Source organism: Cavia porcellus, unplaced genomic scaffold (assembly GCF_034190915.1).
Source record: "Cavia porcellus strain 051 isolate PalLab524CR breed Dunkin Hartley unplaced genomic scaffold, mCavPor4.1 scaffold_27, whole genome shotgun sequence".
NCBI classification, from domain to species: domain Eukaryota; kingdom Metazoa; phylum Chordata; class Mammalia; order Rodentia; family Caviidae; genus Cavia; species Cavia porcellus.
In genome coordinates, this window is record NW_026947510.1 from 51,239,109 (window position 1) to 51,258,715 (window position 19,607).

Here is a 19,607-nt window from a genome sequence, read left to right on the forward strand (position 1 = left end):
ATAACCTGGGCTGGGGCCACAGTGACTCAGTGAGGGAAACGTGAAAGTGCACGCTTGCATTACACAGCTACAAGACATGCGGGAGAGTGAAAGGTGTGCAAAACTAGAATGAGCATCTGCATATTTGGTAACTAAAGAAAGATTAACAAAGCAAAACCACTGAGCGAAGAGCCTAACATGGCCATCCCAAATCAGCTGCACTATAACATCCACTGTTCATATCTGGAGTATTTCAAAAGGTAAGTTCTGTTCTAGCAGGATGTTTTTCTTTAAAGAGTTTTTTAAAAGGGTAGGGATGGAGAGGGGTTTAACATCAAGTAAGTGAACCCAAAGAATTCCATTAGGGCAGGATGTGTATGTAAAGTACCTTCCAAAATTAGGCTTATTATTTTGTTTCATAGTAAAATGTAAGTTTTTTAATATCCATACATCACCTGCTTTTCACCCTGCACATTAGACATGCAATAAGAATTGGCTGATCACACAAGCATGCAAAGTATTATTATTCAGCATTTTTAAGAACCAATGCAACACCTCAGAAAAACAAGTCAATCAATTCTGACCAAAGTAAACAGAGAAATGTAATTAAAAAAACAAAACAAAACAACCAAAAATACCCACAATGCATTGCTTTCACAAGCAGAGATAATGAGCTAAAGGTTAAAGGTGATTGGTCCAAGGTCCAAGAATTGAAAGGTGCAGTGGGGATCCCAGATAGTAACAATATAATCCAGAGTGGGAAGGAGTAGTTGAAAGATTTTAAGGATTCTTTTTTTGACCATAAGAGTACTCAAGGAATCCTGAAAAAAACCAGTTGATAACTGAAGTTCTGGGCATGACCAAGGATCATCCTGCCTTGTTTAAAGATTAAAATGGAGAGGGTAGCTGGTTAGGAACAGAAGGGTCTGTTTTCCTCTTGAGATAATGATTTTGTATTAAACAAAATATGTAAATCTTTTGTTTTTCTTAAATCTGGAGTAACACTCTACTATTATGCTTAAAATACAGATTTCCAACCTTTTTGAGGTAGTTATATATATACATAGAAAGTCTTTCCCCAAAACATTATTTTGGGACCATAAGACATGAAACAGTAGTAGAGGTAAAAGATAAGATTTTCCTCTTTGTAATTGTTAGGTCAAGATTTGACTGTTTTAGATGAGATGGTCTGTTTACTGTACATTCAACTAAATGAGATGGAAAATTTTATCATTAGTTTCTCTGTTATAATTAACAAGTTGGGAAGTAGGGTCATTAAATCATATTTTTAACGTGAGTATGAAATAACTTGTTTTTTATAAGCAGCTGAAAAGTACCTGAATTCTATTTTCAGTGACATTTTGCTGCATTTACAGGACAGTATGGTCACAATTTCCAATGTTTCAAATGTTATGCCTTTGTACCACACAACAGGCAAACTAAACTTATCTTTGATCATTATTTGGCTAAGTATTATACATTTTCACAGTCTGTAATTTCACTTAAAAATCTCAAAATAGAAACTAACCTCCTTCTCAGTTGCATTTTAGTATATAAAAAGACTTGTCTGAAATGAGAAAGTTGGTAAAACAGAAAGCACTGAGGCCAAGTGGTGACTGATTAACCCTTCAGTGATTTCAGAAAGGCGATATAGGTAAAGATTAAAAAACATTCAGTAGTGAAATGTTGACATTAAAAAATCAGTAAATTTTGCCCCAAGTCAAATCACTTACTGGGGATATTCACCTAAATTTCAGAACTTCAATATTCTCTATTTAAAATGCCACAAGGAGGCTAGAACACAATTAATGATGGAATTAGTTGACTGAGCTGAAAAGCAATTCCAGGCCATTCCCCATGAAATACTGGACTTATTCCTTGCCATCTTCCATGTAAACAGGTAGTTTAGTTAATAAAAAAGAAAACATGGGAAATTAGTGTTCAATGTAATGCACAGAAATTGATGTGATCAGACTTAAAAGATTAAACACCTTTGATTAAATATGCATCTGATGTGGACTTGTAGAAAAGAAATCCCATGTTATTCTGCAGTCTTTTTGTAAATGTGACAGTAAATGCTTTTGGATTGAAATGGAAGCACCTTCATGATAAATTTTCCTACTGTGTAGAAATTTTTATGTTTTATTTGAGTATTTTTTTTGATAAAACAATACTGTGTCTTTATTCGTTTCTTTAAAGAGATGTCAGAGGTTGAAGGTCAAAGATCAAGTGGCAAGAAAAAAGGATAAAATTAAAAGTAAGTCATGGCAGAAGATGGAGATGATGGAATGCATGGGATTTAAACATCTATAACTTGCAAACAAAAGTAATTTTCTGTAGCAGTTCCCTTCCAGTGTCTTTTGGAGCCTGCCCACTTCCACATGCATACTTGCCTTGTCTAATAAAAGTGCTTTAATTCTGTGGCATGGAGGACTCCTAATGGTATGTCCAATTGGTCTATGAATGAATGAATGTTAAATTAGTACACCTCCAGGTGAAGCCAAATTTCCTCTAAGAAAAGGCTTATACAAAGGAGGCTCTTTTCCTTTATGTTTTAAATAAGTTGTAGCTAACAGGCTTTTCTGCCACTATTTATTCTCTGCAAGAAAACAGAAAAAAACCTGCCACAGGCAGAGAAAAGATGAAGAGAAATGTCCCATCTCTGAAGAAAGTCCTTGGCACAACTGACTCGTAAAAGTCCACTTCTGGAAAAATATTCACGTTAGGCTGACACAGAGAAACAAACCTAACACCGTCACTCCTTCTCCCCCTTCAACAGCAAAGGATTTATTTGTTGCTATGGAATCATTCCACTGCATGAGACACCCTCCACACAAAAATCAAAGGATGAAGGATGCTCAGCGACCTCAGCTGTTTTACCATCCTTCAGAAGCCAACTGCAGTTTAATCCTCCTAATTCTCCCTTTCTCCCTTGATTCAATTGGACTTGGTTCATCTTTGAATTAACCTCTTTTAATCCATGTCCTACAAAGAAAGCAAATCCATTGTGGGTAACTAGCTCTGCTGCTCACCACCCAGGCAGTGAAACGAAGGGGAGGGCATGTGTGCCAGCCTTTGCCCAACACAAGGTGACAAGAAGGGGGTGAGCACAGCAGATGTAGTCTGGCACTACAATCTCCAGCTCCTCTCTTCATTCTTTGCAGTATTGTTAATCCATATTCGTGCTCTGTTGAGTGAACTCCATGCCAACACACTGCTAATGAACACAAGCTGGTTCTGGCCAAGGTCTTAAGCCCTTACCATGAAGGCTTAAGATGGCCAAAACCAAGATTTATATAAAGAATTGACACTCTGTTACATTCTGATGATGCTATATTTTGGTTCTTGTCATCTAGTCCATTAATTTGCAAATATTCATACTGTGTGGCAAAACAATGTCCCAGAAGTTTCAAGAGGGCCATGGTATTCTTTTATCTTGTCCAATTTCCTGTTTTAGATACACATTGATTTTGGAATGTAATGCTTACCCTGGATAGGCGGGGATGGCTGTAGGAGGTACCGCTCGAACTGCACCATATACTGTCCGCCCTCTGCCCCTCAGATGGGCTCCTCTGAAAGCAGCCGCCGTGGTGGCTGCAGTTGGGTAAGGGAAGCCAGGAACTAAAGGGAGACCCAAAATATGACAGAAATTTCAATTTGCATTCAATAGCAGGTACAGTCACAACTCATTGTAAACAATTACAGAAAAGATGAAAAGCTGTGTATCACATCGTTCCCCAAAAGCAGTAACAAATGTCTTCAGTGTCTGTTCTGCTCTATGTCTCTAGGTGTGAAAGAAGTGGAGACCCAACATGCACAAAGGAATGATTCCGTGACTCATAAATTACAAGGCTTCTGCTGCATCCTATTTTTTTATTACAGTGAAAGCTAGTGAGAAACTGAGTACTGTCACAGTAAGAGACAAGACTTCTAATTTCTGTGGACAGCTTATACCAGATTGATATGAACTCTCCAAAAGGTCAATTAGGAATCTTGTTTCCTAATATTATTATGTGAATATAATTAATCCTCAAAAGAATGCTCTTTTGTATTTTTACATGGTGTCACCTCCAAGGCACACAAAAGACACTGCATTTCATTAATCAGTTTCATTCCTTTATTTGAAATGTTTTAAAGCAAAAATGTAAGGTGACAAGAAAACCATCCCTCCCCTCTCACGGTCTCAAGAGACAGACATTCTCTAAAGGCTTATTTTAAATGTTTGTTCTCTGGAAAATGTGCAGAGACATTACTTCCACATCCACTGAATCCTGTTGAATTATATCTCTTGCTGGAGTAAAAGGGCTCAGGTCAAAAGGACTTTAGAAACATCAAGGGAGTTGAGAATAACTGGTAATTCTGGAGGTGCTTTTAAGTGACACTCCACTGGAGAGTCTCACGTAGACCAGCAGAAGACACAAATAACATGCTATACATAGTCATGTCTTCTTGTTTTCCTTATTGTCAAGTTCAGACTGAATGTTCTTCACACGCCCTCACCTCTCTATCCAACTACTTTTGTTTTGTGGCCATCTTAATATCCAGTCAGCAATACTCTAGTATGGGTTAAACAGAACAAGGCATTGTAATAATATTTACTGCTCTTCTTGAGAATAGTTTCTTTTCAGTTATGTATTATACTAGGAGAAACCAACCAACCAACCAACCAACCAACCAACCAGCAAACCACTGTTGAGACACAAGAGTCAAAAATCCATGCCAGGCCAACATAGGCTACTTACTGATTAAAGGAATGTAAGTGTTGATACCCCCTCTTCCTGATAGGGGCACTGCCGCGTCATTGCCTAGGGACACATCTGCTTGAAAGCTGGATGCTGATTGTATTAAAAAATTTAAAAATATAAAAAGATTACAAAGGGGTAGAAAACTGAAACCACAGAGGCTGTGACAGTTAAACAGCACAAGTGGAAACAACTTAAATACTACCTGCATATAATTCAGGGCCATATACAGCTCCAACTACTGGACTTAATTTCCAACCTGAAATGGAAAAGAAGGCAGTGAGCCTTTACATTACGAAGGAAAAGGAGTGACCAGTGCATATTAAGTTGGCTTCAGACACCTTTGGGCTTGTGTTTGTCTATTATTAATTCTCCCTTAGAATGCCAGTTTGGGGCTGGGCGTGGTGGCTCATGCCTGTAATCCCAGCACAGGGGAGGATCATTGTGAGTTCAAGGCCAGCCTGGGCTACAAAGTGAGACCCTGACTCAAAAAACTGCACGTGCGCACACACACACACACACACACACACACACACACACACACACATACACACACACACACACAGAATGCCAGCTTGGATTTTCTATGAGAAGGCATGGAATTGTCTTGGGGCAAGACTAGAATGGCTGAAAGGATAATGAGGGAGTGAAGAAAAGCAGGCAGGGCATGGAGAAAGACAAACTGGAAAAGAGAAAGGAAGACGGAGATGGAAGAGCAAGAAAAAGAGACAGAAATAGACGCTGGGGTTTGTTATAGTGCTGTCCCAACACTACCTAAATGATCTACTCTGAGTTTAGCAAAAGGGAAATGGCAGCACACGTGTCCTTCTGTACCACATGGTAACACACCTTGCTACACACAATCTAACAGGCGTTATCACCATAGTTCTTTTCAGTTATGTATTGTACTTGGAGACAGCGTTTAGGAAGCTATCTCCTGACTAGACTCAAATTTGACCTGGATCTTAGACTCCAGGTTAATTATATTATGCTGGTTTTCTGGGTAGACTGAAACCCCCTTTCACTGAAAATTACCATTGGGATTTCACTAGGGTCCACCAAGTAAAAAAGGAAGGACATGCAATAATAAAATCCAAGGTACATTCCAACTTCAGTAGTTTAATTTTTAATGAACATATTTAAGTGAATCAGATTTTTTAAGATATCAGATGCTTAATGAATATTAGCTTCAACATTTATAATGTTAGAAATTTCTAAACCTTCTTATATTTCATGTCACTTTATTTCTTCTTTACCTTTTAAAAGTATGTATAGGGACAGAGCAAGTGCTTTACAAAAAAAGAGTAAGTATTCTACTGTTCACTTATGAAAGTTTTAGTCAATAAATGTTTACTGAATTTTACACACAATAAACAAACATACTTTATTATTTTTCTAAAAGACTAGCTCTTTTGTTGATTTCTTTCCCTTGCACTGTGCCATTGCTACTTTATAAATATATGAATGGAGGCTAATTCTATTGAAATAACCAGAATTTTGTTTTATTCTAAACACTTTTTTACTAAGCATTGAACTCACAACCTTGCACTTGCCAGGCAGGTACTTGTGCCACTGAGCTAAATCCCTGGCCCTGAAATAACCAGTTTTAAATGGCAATAAGCAAAGGCATTACTCAAGAGAGACTCTATTTAGTCTCAATCAATTCAAGTTCCTGTTCTGATGCACTTAAGAATATGGTATTTTATATATTCCTGATGATGGTGTCCATTATTCTAAATAAAATTTGTGGTAGAATCTGAATTCAAATCCCACTTGAACTATGACAGCATGAATGTTCTGCAGTATCAACTGTGTATGTTGCAAAGAGACTGCACAGTATTTCTACACAAACTGAATGATTCAACCAACATAAATGAAAATTCTGATGTAAAATTCTCTGGAAGGCTTCCAGTAAACATAGCAGTAGCAGTTTTCTTGAGTATAAGGTTTGAACAATAACTTAAGATAACATCCAAAAATTGACCATTTTTTCTTCTACAATGGCCTTATTTCCTGAGCACTCCTTTATTTTTTTGTGGTAATAGGGATCTAACCCAGGGCCTCACACATGGTAGGCCAGGGCTCTTAACAGTTTAGCCACACTCCCTGTCTCAAGTGCGTTTTAAATTCACAAATGGATGCAAGTCGTTATGTTGTTAATAATACTGAGTATGCTTAGCTATATAGTTTATAATGCATTCACAAATACATTTCACAGATGTTATTTGGCCTTCATAAAGCCCAAAGAGGGAGACAGGTGCCACTTTTATGATTGTAGGTAAATATTATAGTTCTTCGGGCTTCCTTTCTTAAACAAGCAGAGAGGGTTGGGTTGATGACTTCTAAAGAGGCAGGGACTAAAATTCTGTGGTTGCTAACACAGATATGAAAATAATCTGACAGGTTAAAAAATTGGTCTGATGTCACACAAAATGTAGAGTCATATCCAAAAGTAAAAGTTCTGTCTTCTGAAATCCTATTAGAGGTTCTCTTTGTCATACCACTCTCTCTGAATCTAAAGAAAATTTGACATACTTTGTTTCTTTCTTCTTTTTGTTTACATTGGGTTTTTATCAAAATTATTAAAATTTATTTTATTGTTTGGTACCAGGGATTGAACTCACAACCTCACGTTTGCCCTGCAGGCACTTGTGCCACTGAGCTATATTCCTGGCTCCTTTCTAAAAACTAATTTTAAAATAGCAGTAAAATAAGAAAGCAAGAGGTAAAGCAAGAAGCAGTGGTATTTCATGATTAAACCACTGTTCAAATGGGCAGAGAAAATGGAAACTATGTTGACAAATTCTAATGTGTATAAAAAGCTAGACTGAATATATTTAGCAAAAACCTTATAGGTTATATTGATTATTAATATATTTCTACCTGATTTAAGATTTTACTAATATATAAGCCTTTAGTCTAATACAGTGAGTTCAAACTTTTAAAGAAAGCAGTAAAAACTATCCCTTTTTTAATAAATAAAATCTTACACAGAACTCTAAGATATACAATAGAGAATGAAGAGCATTTCAGGCCAAAGCAGAACTGGAGGGCTGGCGATACAGCTCAGTAGAAAAAGCTTCTACTTAGCATGCATAAGGTTCATGGTTTGGTCCTTAGCACTACCCCTCCCCACCTAACCAAAAAACCAAAAAACCAAAACAAAAAAAAGGCAAAGACACAAAAGGACAGGAAGGGAAGAGGGGAAAGGGGAATAAGGGAAAATAAAGGGAATAGGGGAAAGGGAGAAGGAAAAAAGGGAAAAGGGAATGGAAGGGAAGGAAAGCAAAGCAAAGGAAAGGAAAGGAAAGGAAGACAGGCAGGCAGGCATAAAGAAAACAAAGCCAGAGATTCCAGGATGCCTGTTTGCTTTTCTCTTTATTCTTTCTCATGTTGGCTCCGTAGAAGATAATTTGTAAAATCACTGTGGAACTACAGATTAAAGTTATGTTTTATCACATTTAGAGAACATGAATCTGTTAAATTTGAAAACTGATATAAAAATTGTTTTTCTTCGGATACTTACTCATAAAAAATTTCTTTCTCATTGAGAAACATTTATAAACTTACTATATAACTTGTAATCATGAAATAAAAATTCTCTCTCTCACATACACATACTATGACTGTTACTGCCAGGCCTTAAGGAAAGCAAGAAGTCTAGAGCTATAAAGTGATAATAATATACTTATCCTCCAACTTATCCTACTCATACTCACATGAGTAATGAATGAGTAGTAAAGGTAGAGTTGCTGTACTTCTAGGGACACTGTGAGGAGTCTAACACAACAGAACTACAGTAACCTGAGAGAAAAAGAGGGAATTCAAGGAGTCCTAGTTTGGGTGATGAGGCAAGTTCAAATGGCATGTGCGCACTGTGCAGAAGATGAATGATGAGAACAAAACACCCTAATAACTAAAAAGCTTAGCTTAATTCTAAGGAAAACGTTAAGCTGTAAATATAAAGTACTCTCCTTAGGGAGACTACTTCAATACCAATAAAACAAAACTGTCAAGACTGAAATACACAGAGATTCTTAGATGTTTACACAAGTTCATGTGTTTACTTAAAAATAAATAACACTTCCTCCAGACAATTTGTAAGTTCTTACCATTTGCATATGGTGTGACCATCTTCTTATTGGTCATTACACGTGCTGTGGCATTATTCACCTAAAAATAACAAGTGGAAATATGGGGCAGGGAAGAAGTAGACCACATTAAAAAACATGAAGTTGCTAATCCAGTAATGCAGCATTTAATTTAAAATGTAAATTTCTGAGCATTGATTTACATAATATAAAATTTTAATATATAAAATTTTAATTTAGATACTTATTAAATGAGGCTAACAAGAGTAAAATGCAGTTTCCATATGGAAACCTAGGGCTATTTTATCACTTAGTATTTTTTTTAAAAATCTGTAAGTTCTTTGGAAATCCTTAAAAGTCTGCATTAAGAAAAATTTGTAAAAAAGTAAACAGGAAATAATTTATTCACAAATGAACTCTGGAGTTCTTTAATAAAATGGTCTTGCCACTTCTGTAAAGAAGGTTTTTTTTTAAAACAGGAAAACGATAAAAATAAGTCTTGACATCATCAGTCTTCATGGTTTCCATTTTTGATATTTGTCTATTTTTTTAGGCTAATTAAAAAATATACAGGAACTTAAATTCCCACGTTGACAGTCTTAGGGACTATTGTACATATTCTAGATGACATGGTCTGGATTTAAGTTTTCTGAAGACCTGTAAGGTAGGCACTTGAAATGTGCAAACAGTGTTTAATTCTTCTGTTTCATGTCACCCTCCACTCTCCTTACAAGTGCAATTAAATAAAGCACTGTCAGTGCTAAGGTGAGCAGGTGCTGCTGGAAAAAAGATGCCCAGAACTCAGAAGCTAGGACAAGGTAGTCCAGCATCAGGACCAGCCTCAAAGCTCTTGCAGGAGAGTAAAGCCTCAGTACAGAATGTCACTAGATAGGTCATAAACTACGTCAATTTTAAAAGAAATTATAAAATATAAATGTCTTATTTTGTCTTGTGCTAAACTTATGCTATGCACAAATGGATTTTAGGTAGTATAAGAACTAAAAACACTGTAATATCTTTTATGACTTGTACAGTGAGGCTCATCCTGCATGAGGAATGCTTGAAACTGCATTTATTCTTGTATGAGCCCTTGATAATACAAACATTTCACATTTATAAAGAATGGGAGACAACAATGATGAAACTGAGACCATGCAGTTAAAAAAACACACACACAAATGAAAGGGAAAAACAAAACAAAACAAAACAAAAAAAACACAATTTCAGAAAGGGAGAAAGTAAAGAGCAAAGTTAGAATGGAGCAAGAGCTTACAAATCAGCTGCTAGAGCAGAATGCAACCAAGCACATAAAAGGAAAGTGGCCAGAACCAATCAGAAACCACCAGTCCGCAAAAAAGACCAATAGCTGCATGGAACAGAAAAGGGAAGGGAAGCACAGGGAAGGACAGGAACAAGAATTTGGATAAAGAGAACAATGAGGCAGGGAAAAGAAGTCAGGGTGTTGTGGGCAGTAAAAGAACAGTCCAGGGCAAAGAAAGAGCTACAAAAAGGTTTGAGAAAGGGGAAACGTAGGGAAGGAAGTAGGGGCAGGAAGTGCATTAATAAAATCAGCCAAACTGGAGTTCAGTAACTCTGAGTAAGATGTGCAAGGGGAAAAATATCACCATGAAGTCAGTAATCAAACAGCTCAGACTGCTACAAAACAATATGTACATCCAAGTCCAGGCGGCATTACTCAACAGCATTAAAAATAAAAGGGGAAAAGGAAAGGAAAGGGAAGAGGAACAACAAGTCAAATCACATTTTATAGTGTTAATGTGAGATGGCAGATGGACTTTTTCTTTCTTAATTGTTTTGTAATTACATGTTTTAAAAGGTTCTTCTCTAGCGCTTGTTTTCCACTTACCGCCAATGGGCACCATCACCAGCATTGTGTATAGTTACGATGGAAAGAGTGAGTCAAGTGAAGGGCCCTAAATGCTAAACCATTGGAAAAGGGGGGAAAAAAGCAAAATATGCAGACATCTTACTCAAATGGTGGCTTTTATATTTAATACTTTTAAAAACTGGGAAAGGGGAAAGGAGCCAGTTAACCTTCAATGTACAGTTTAAAGGGCTGGTGAACCCCGGTGGCTGACTCCTTCACAGTTACAGTACACTCACTAGCCAGCCACCAAACCTTATGTTTGAGGATGTTATTTGTAAAATCTAAAATTAACTGGTAAAATTCTTCATATTAGGTAAGATTTAAAAACCACAGGCGTTTTGAGTTCTTTCCTCCCTCCCCACAACCTCTATATAATCTGTTCCAATGGAGGCGAACTGGCCTCCTAAGAGAAAGAGGATATTGGCTGGCCCCTTGATTGATCACAGAACATAATGTTACCAATTAGATAGCTTTTAGACACTTATTGCTTTTGTTTAGGCCTGATCATAGGAATTCAGAGTCTGGCAAACTGAAGCAAAGGAAAAAAATCAAGAGAGCAGAAAGATGAACATTTTGGGAAGAGGAAAAAAGTAAATGAAACACACACACACACATAAAAAAAAAAAATTAAAATTAAAGTCCCAAACAACCAAAAAAGGGGGTAGGCAGATAGCAGTGTTACTTTTTATTTTAGTGCAAAAAGGTGAAGAACAGAGAGATACAAACACACATTCAGTGCACACACACAAGATGGGGTTTCAAATGTGAGGTAAGTGAGGCAATACAAAAAAAGAGAAATAAAAGTATAAACCAGAAATTGAATTATTGAAGACATGCACCTCGATTTTACGGCCCTCTACCACGGTGCCGTGTAATTTCTCCCTGGCCCTGTCTGCATCAGCACTATTCTCGAAAGTTACGAACCCGAATCCCTGCATGCAGCGGGAGAAGGGGGGAAAACATGCACATCGTTACATTAAAATACTGATCTCTTGGTAAATAAGAGAAAAAATATCACAGTATGAAACTGACATAACAACAACTCAGCAATAGTCTCCCAAAGTCACAGTTTTGGTCCATGCATATTTTGTAAAGGGAAATTAAACCCAACAGAAGGATAAAGAACTATAATAACAACAGTAATTTAATTAATAATAACAGTAATAAAATAAAATATAAAGCATGTGAGACCAGACCAAAATTAAGGTATAGTTACTCGGGTTAAACTATTCATCAAGGAATTTGAATATAAATATCATACCCTTCTCTCTCAATTCATGCTGTTAATGTACATTTCCCTTAGGTACTAAAAGAATTAAACTGATTGACACCCTAAACCTATTATTCCCTGATACGCTCTGCTGTACGAAATCTGCCATTCAAGATCAATCACGGTAAAATGAGATTTTTTTAGACAGTTTAATCATCTTAAACCCACTTTGCCTCTTCCTTGTACCACTATTAATTCCTTGGGCAATACTGTAACATAAGAGAGACAGTCCTTCTGAGGTACAGTTCTGTAGTACAAGGAAAGGAAGAGGAGGCTATTCATGGTTTTCTAAGCTTGAAAATATCACTCAACAACAGCAAGTTGCCACCATTCTACAATGCTAATTTTAAACGAACACACTGAGACCTTCAAGTGAAAATATTCCCAGGTAAACTTCAACAAACTGTTAACCTAAATTAGCCTAAATTAAAAATCTATTGCTGTCTATATCTGCTATTAAATGTATTAATAATTTTGCACAAATAGCATGGGAAAAGGTATAGCCAATAGGTAATCTATGTTAGTAACAAGAATTCTATTACTGACATCAGTTATATATGTGTAGAATTCAATAGGTTAAGTATATAACAATGTACCTGATGAATAACGATTAATTTAACGTATTTGTCTCTTGTAGATACTATAAGAATAGAGCAGAGCCTTAACTCATAAAATACACAAATTAGGGGACCAGGGGTTAACTCACTTCACTTTTCTGCCCATAGCACCATGCTACTGAGTTCAATGTCAGCAAGACTTACTAAATATTAGAGCTACTTCATAAAGCTTTCATCAGCTTTACTCTACATGCCCAGTCCTTATTTTTCTACTGTGCAACTACTAATTTTATAAATAATTTGAAGCTATTTACATTTCCAGAGTAGTAAATTTTTTGTTGCTGTATTTTGAGTCAAGGTCTCACAATTAGTCTAGGCTGGTCTTGAACTCTCTCTATATAGTCCAGGCTGGCCTTGAACTCAAAGCAATCCTCTTGGGTCAGCCTACTGAATGCTGAGATTACAGATATATACCACCATGCCTGCCTACCAGAGTGGTAAATTTTTAGGATTTTATGGAAAGTCACTTTCTAATCACTTTGTTGTTCCTCTAGAACCTATAGAATATTCCATTTTAGAATAACTCAAAATGCTTTACTATTGCTGATGGTCTGCCTTGCTGCTTAACAGCATGAGTTCCTTTCTGTATAAAATACCGCCTTAAGTGAGATGGTAAATAGTGTGCATTTGCTCAATAAATAGATTTTATAAAAGTATCTCCTTTGTTTTTATTTTTTGAGACAGGATATCACTATAGAGTTCAGGCTGGCTTCCAACTCAGCAATTTTTCTGCCTCAGTCTCTCCAGTGCTGTGAATGGAGTATGTGCCACCATGCCTGACACCATCATCCTGAGAGACCTGATTACTCCGCATTCTGAATAATTACATGAGAAAGAAGTATCTGAAAGGTTCCAACAGCTTACCTCTACAGAATTCACAATTTGAATATTTATACAAATACTGTACTTTAGAAAATGTAATGTTTGGCTAACAAAATTTTAAATGTTACTTGTGATAAAAATACTCTGGGTACTACAAGTACTGGTACTTTTAGTAATATTCTTCCACAGAATTCACAAAATTTGTGGAAAATGTTAATGGGAAAAATTTCTGAAGCAAATTTATTCTTAACACGTTATAGCCATTTTGATACCTTCAGGTATCCCAGCAGGGCAAATTAATAACTAAGGATGCCATCAGTCAGCTCTATTAGCACCCACTGAAGAAGCCTGCTCTCTAATATCAGAGAATCTTTCAATGGGAAAGCCACGCCCTTTAAAAAAGATCACAGATAGTGATGATTTTTATTTTTTAATCACACTTGAAAACATTATAAACTATATCCAACTAATTACCAAAGTGGTAAATTTTGTGCCTTGGATAAATTAACAAATCATAAATTAAGAGTTGAGTTACTATTAATTTATGTGGCATCTAATATCAAGGTTTTAAATTTTAGCATTGTCTACATAATGTATATAATCACATACAAACTCTCTACCAAATATATATTATAATAATATATATTTGTTGATAGATATGGTTTTAAATATAATCAATTTTATATTTGGTAAAGAAGCTGAGTTAAGGACTGGGGATACAGTTTAGAGGCATGGTGCCTGCCTTGCAAGTGTGAGGTTGGGAGTTCGATACCCAGTATTCAAAAAAAAAAAGCTAAGTTAAGATGAAGTATCCAAGGATATGTAACTAATAGTAAGAAAATCAGAAACCTAGCTCTGCAATTTGGAATGTACATTCCACTTACTAAATTATGTTAATCCTCATAAACTCATTTTCATTTTCAAACCTAATTTTGAAACGTCTTCTACAACCTTCCTTCCGGGAACTAATAATAAAATATGTGTGACACAGTAACTGCAACCAAAGGAATTCAATGTGGTATTATTAAGCACTGAATTTTTCTGACAGCAAACAAAAAGTTTAACAGTAATTTCTGTTTCTATAAGATTTCTCAATAATACCTTAATTCAGGAGCAAAACTGCACTTTCAACTGCTTTAAAAGTGTTTAAATAAAGGTCCTTATACATCAAAGGAAAAAAGACATCACAGACAAAAATAAGTCTTTACAAGCAACTTTTCCTAGAATAGCATAAGGAAAAGGCTTGGTTGATGCTTCTGAACCACAAAGTAGGAGGGCTTTTTCCTTCTTCGAAGATAAAAGAAATACTGCATAGCAGAACGGCCTCTTAATCCCCAGAGTCAGAGAATACATCATCTTACATGACAAAGGATTTTGCAGACGTGATTAGACTAATGACTTTGGAATGGGGTGGTTACCCTGATAATCTGGTGCCTGCAATGTAATCGTTAGCCTGACAGATGAAAACATGAAGCATGAGTCAGGATTTGATCTCAGCAGCCTGAGAAAGAACTTGACTAGCCATGGTTGGTTTGGAAAACAGAGAGGGCTATGTCCAAGGAATGTGGACAGCCTCTGGAGCTCAAAAAGGCATGAAATCAGATCATTCCTTACCTCCTCCAGAAGGAATAAAACACTGTGCCTTGGAGCTTTAGTCCCCAGCACTGTTAAGACAGTAAATGTGTGGCTTTAAGCCACCAATTTTACAGTAATTTAATCAGAAGTATGGGAAATTTACACATAGTACTCATTAAAAATCCACGTAGGAAGGTGGAGGTATAATCAGTGTTTTTAGAGTATTTTCTTAAACAGTTTTCTTGCATGTTGACAATTTAACCAGGTGATTTTTCTTCAAACTAAAGATCATGATTCCTTATCTCTCATGCTTACATTTCAGTTTCAATAATATAACTCAAAGCTTAAAATTTTTTTAATGTATTATTACTTTAATAAAAATTTTAAGTTTTAGAAAAGGTATTGGAATATCCTAAGGATAGTCACAGATTATCTATGTTTAAAAGTTACTTACGGAAATCTGCTTACATGAAATCATGTTTTAAAGTTGTTTACTTTTTAGAAATCTAACATTATTTGGTCATTCTAATCTCTTGCTTAAGGGAGGAAAAAAAGTAAAATCAGATTTAAAGCTAACAGATCTTCCTTAAACAGCTTCAAAATAATTATACAACATAACAAACACTGAAATGTAGTAACCAACCTGTACAGATATGTGCCAGATTATATAATGTATAACAAACAGACTTAATTTTAAACTTTTTTTTATTTTATGAAAAATGAAACAAAATTTCATAACGGGAATAGTTAATATACTGCATATAATTATCTTTAAGGTAGCTACTCAGAGTACAAGATATAAAATAAAAAGATTCTTACAAAAAAGAAACAGGTAATAACACAAAACTTTCTTTTCCATAAACTATGATAAGCTAGTAATGTACATGAAAAAAGCATATATATCATAATATCTTTGAAACAATGGAATACATAACATGGGAAAGTATTTGGATTTCTCTGTACTTCCTATTTATCTCTCTTTTATTTTTGCCATATATATTTATATATATATATATATATATATATATATATTTTTTTTTTTTTTTTAAGAAATCATGCCATATTTGAGCTTGTGCTGGACTTCTTTCACTCAAGAGTATGCTCTTAAGTTGCATCCATTTATCTGCGAGTGCCTCAAGTTTATCATTCTTTATGGCAGGATGGTATTCCTTTGTTTAAATACCACACTTTTATTTTCCATTCATCTGTTAATGGACATATATACTGTTTCCAAGATCTAGCTATTATATATACACTGTGGTGCTATAAAGAAGAGTATACATGTGACCCTGTAATATGATGTTTTAACTTTTAAGAAGATAACTAGAAGAGGCATACTTGGGTCAAATGGAATTTCTATTTTAGTTTTTTGAGGAGTCTCCACACTAATTTCCAGAGAGGTTACACTAATTTACATTTCTACCAACAATACAGAAGAGTTCCTTTATTCCTACATCTTCTCCAGCATGTTATTATTAGATTTCTTGATGCCAGCCAATCTTTCTGGGGGTACGATGGTATCTTAAGTGTAACTTTAACTTGCATTTCTCAGAGGCCAGTGTGAGGTTTTTTTATTTTGTTTTGTTTTTAATGTATCTATCAGCCATTTGAACTCTTTCTTCTGAGAATTGTCTGTTCATTTTGGCTGCCCATTTTTGATAGGGTCTTTTATTTTTGGGAAGTTAAATTTTTAAAAATCCTTGGTCCTCTGTTTATGAAATACTTGGCAAAAATTCTTTGCCACTGAATCTCAAACTCTTAAAGAGGAAATATGTCAGATATGTCAGAAGATGAAGATTTTTTATCTAAATTTTAAAAATGTTGGTATATTTGTTTATACCAGTGCTACCCAAAAGAACTGTAACATGAATCACACATGTAATTTTAAGTTTTCTAACAATCACATTCAAGTAGCAGAAAGAAATAGGTAAAATTAATTTTTTAAACTAATTTTTTTTTTTGGTACCAGGGATCAAACTTATGACCTCATGCTTGCCAGGCAGGCACTTATGTCGCTGAGCTATATTGCCAGCCCAGTAAAATTAATTTTAACAATGTTTTTTATTTAACTTAATACATACAACATACCAACTCAGTATAGCATAAATGTATTAACATTATTACTGAGATACCTAACATTCTCTTGTAGTTACACTTACAGTACATTTCAGTTAGACTCTCCACATTTCTAACGCTCAGCGTGACCATTATATGGGACAACAAAGGCTCATATACTTCTGGTAAAGTTCTCAGTTCCCAAAGTACATGATAACAATTCAGTGTTCATCAGTTAAGTATGCCAGAGTGACAGTGGTGATTTACCAGCTATCCTGTCTTTAGGAAATTAAGGAATGGCTTATCACGAGTATGGCTGTGATTAAAACTTTTACTGAGTGGGACAGGAATTTCATCACCTGCCTTGACATCCATTCATCATCAAGGACATATAGAAGCCGAGTAACTGTCACCTTTTTTTAGTCTGGCCTCAGGCTGCAATAAATAACAAGCAATAGAGTGAGCACCATAAACGTATTTTTAAATTTGTATAATCTCTGAATTTTTCCATCTCAGAAGAATGAGAAAGAAAATTTACCATGTAACTTTTAAGGGAGAAATCAAAAGCAGACGAATCTCCTGGGTATGGCCAGAACACAGAAATTAAAAAATAAATAAAAGAAAAATAAAACGAAAACCCATAAAAAGGTAACAAAAGAAAAATAAACTAAGACTCTTAGAAATACATGCACGGTTAATTCTATTTAAAGTATAATGGAAACCATTTCATGTCAGTGTTACCTATCAAATTGTACTGAAAATCATAACAGCTTAGTGCGACTTCAAAGAAAGTATTTTAACTACATTTTGAAAGAAAGAATTTCTCTTTAGATGAAATCAAAAGCCAGGGTAATAGGCAAAAAATCAGAGCACACTACTTGTATCTGAGTACTGGAAAGAGAAGTCTTTACCTTCCCTAACTCCAGCCTCTCCTAGTCCAAGATCCTCTCATTACAGACCCACCTGAGAGAAATAACAGGCACGAACTTGCGAGAGCTTGCAGGGGACCTCGGTTCCTGATCTCCTTCCTGTGCAGAGGCCCTGACAGGCAGCACTGTGTGAAAAGGCGATAAGCTTCCACACACTCAGCGTGTGATAATTTTGTCCCTTCGCAGGACAACTATACCCTAAACGTATTTTGACAAAACCGCATGGAATATAGGAATGTTAAAATCTGTACTTCTAAAACTAAACTTGGATAATTATCACAAAGTCTTCTGAAAAGTAAAAAGTTCTTAAACACTGAAAGACTAGTGAAGAACTGTAAGGTCAAGGATTCATCTATCTATCTATCTATCTATCTATCTATCTATCTATCTATCTATCTACCCAGGGTCTCCCTAAGTAGCCCAGGCTGGCCTCAAATTCAGGGCACTCCTTGTGCCTCAGCCTCCTGAATGCTGGGATTACACATGTGAGTCACCATGTCCAGCTTCTATTTAAGATTTTATGTGAAACAAAAAAACAAGAACGTAACCTGAGAATATCACCAGTTGAACATACTCGTATTAAAGGAACTACAAATGCTTTTTTCCTCTCTACTTCTCATTAAGGGTCATGTTTTCCTTTTAAAAGGATACTTTATAGTTGTTACTCAGAAAGATTTATAGAGTATAACAGTTTATTGGTGAAACTGGGATATTTTAAAGAAAAGTTACATAATTAGTAACTATGGTAAGACAACAGATTAAAACTGGGGTTATCCTTAATAAATCAGGACATATGGCCACTCTAGGCATTATCTTATTAACTGTGTTTATATTGACATTATGAGTGAAAATTGGATCTTAGTAAGTCTATATATAGATAATTTTCTAAAGTAAATTTTTTGAAGTAATATAGCCTATCATATATCCTAATTACATATTTTCAAAAGGTGACTGTTTAGCTACTCATAGAAATTAGGTACAGAGCTGGGGGGTTCACTCAGCAGCATGGCACCTTGGTGCCAGGCCCTAAAATTTGATTCCTGGGTAAAAAAAAAAAAAGGAATTAAATACAGTTGACTTTGTTTTTATAAAGAGAATAAGGATGACTGACAAAATCAGATTAAATAATTTATATATTACAAGTCTAAGCAAGCCAAATCCAGAATTTGAAAATCAATTTGGGGAGAGGGTACTGGGAATCAAACTCACGACCTTGCGCTTACCAGGCAAGCATTTGAACCATTGAGCTAAATCTCTGGCCCTGAAAACTAATGTTTTAAAAAAGGAGAATAGTCAAAAGTCAAGGAAATAACTATCTGTGGGGTGCAGCAACTCTACCACCAAGAGCTAGAAAAGGTGGGGGGAGGAAGGGAAGAGTGGATGTGGCAGTGAATAGTGTTTTCTTAGGTTTTCACTGGTTACAGTCTAGAACCCTGAATGATTTTATTGCAAAAAATTAGAAACGGCAAAGAGCTTCTTTTTGTTTTTGTTTGGACTAATTTAACACTGATTTACATGGAAGTATTGTTTATTTCAGACTTTGTGGTGACTTCCATTAATGCTTCAGAAAATTCAATGAAGTGAATTTCCAGACAGAAAAAAACTTTAAGAGCAACTCTTATCCAAAACAGTAAGATCA

General features: G+C 35.5%; 1 protein-coding gene across 25 annotated transcripts in view; it reads right to left on the reverse strand.

Annotated features, from left to right (window-relative positions):
• Rbfox2 (RNA binding fox-1 homolog 2) overlaps positions 1 to 19,607 on the reverse strand; it is a 259,340-nt gene that overhangs the window by 17,752 nt on the left and 221,981 nt on the right. For 12 of the 25 annotated variants that reach the window (XR_010043894.1, XM_063238425.1, XM_063238431.1 and 9 more), the window contains 5 exons: positions 11,540 to 11,632; positions 8,834 to 8,894; positions 4,927 to 4,980; positions 4,720 to 4,814; positions 3,468 to 3,610 (listed from right to left, as the gene is read on the reverse strand). Coding sequence is in view for 24 of the 25 variants with exons in the window: in XM_063238425.1 (XP_063094495.1) it covers positions 3,468 to 3,610; positions 4,720 to 4,814; positions 4,927 to 4,980; positions 8,834 to 8,894; positions 11,540 to 11,632 (446 nt within the window). In the remaining variant the exon portion in view is untranslated. Of the gene's footprint in view, positions 1 to 955; positions 2,437 to 3,467; positions 3,611 to 4,719; positions 4,815 to 4,926; positions 4,981 to 8,833; positions 8,895 to 11,539; positions 11,633 to 19,607 lie in introns of those variants that run through there. The other 13 variants (XM_063238438.1, XM_063238434.1, XM_063238427.1 and 10 more) reach the window with 2 other exon arrangements.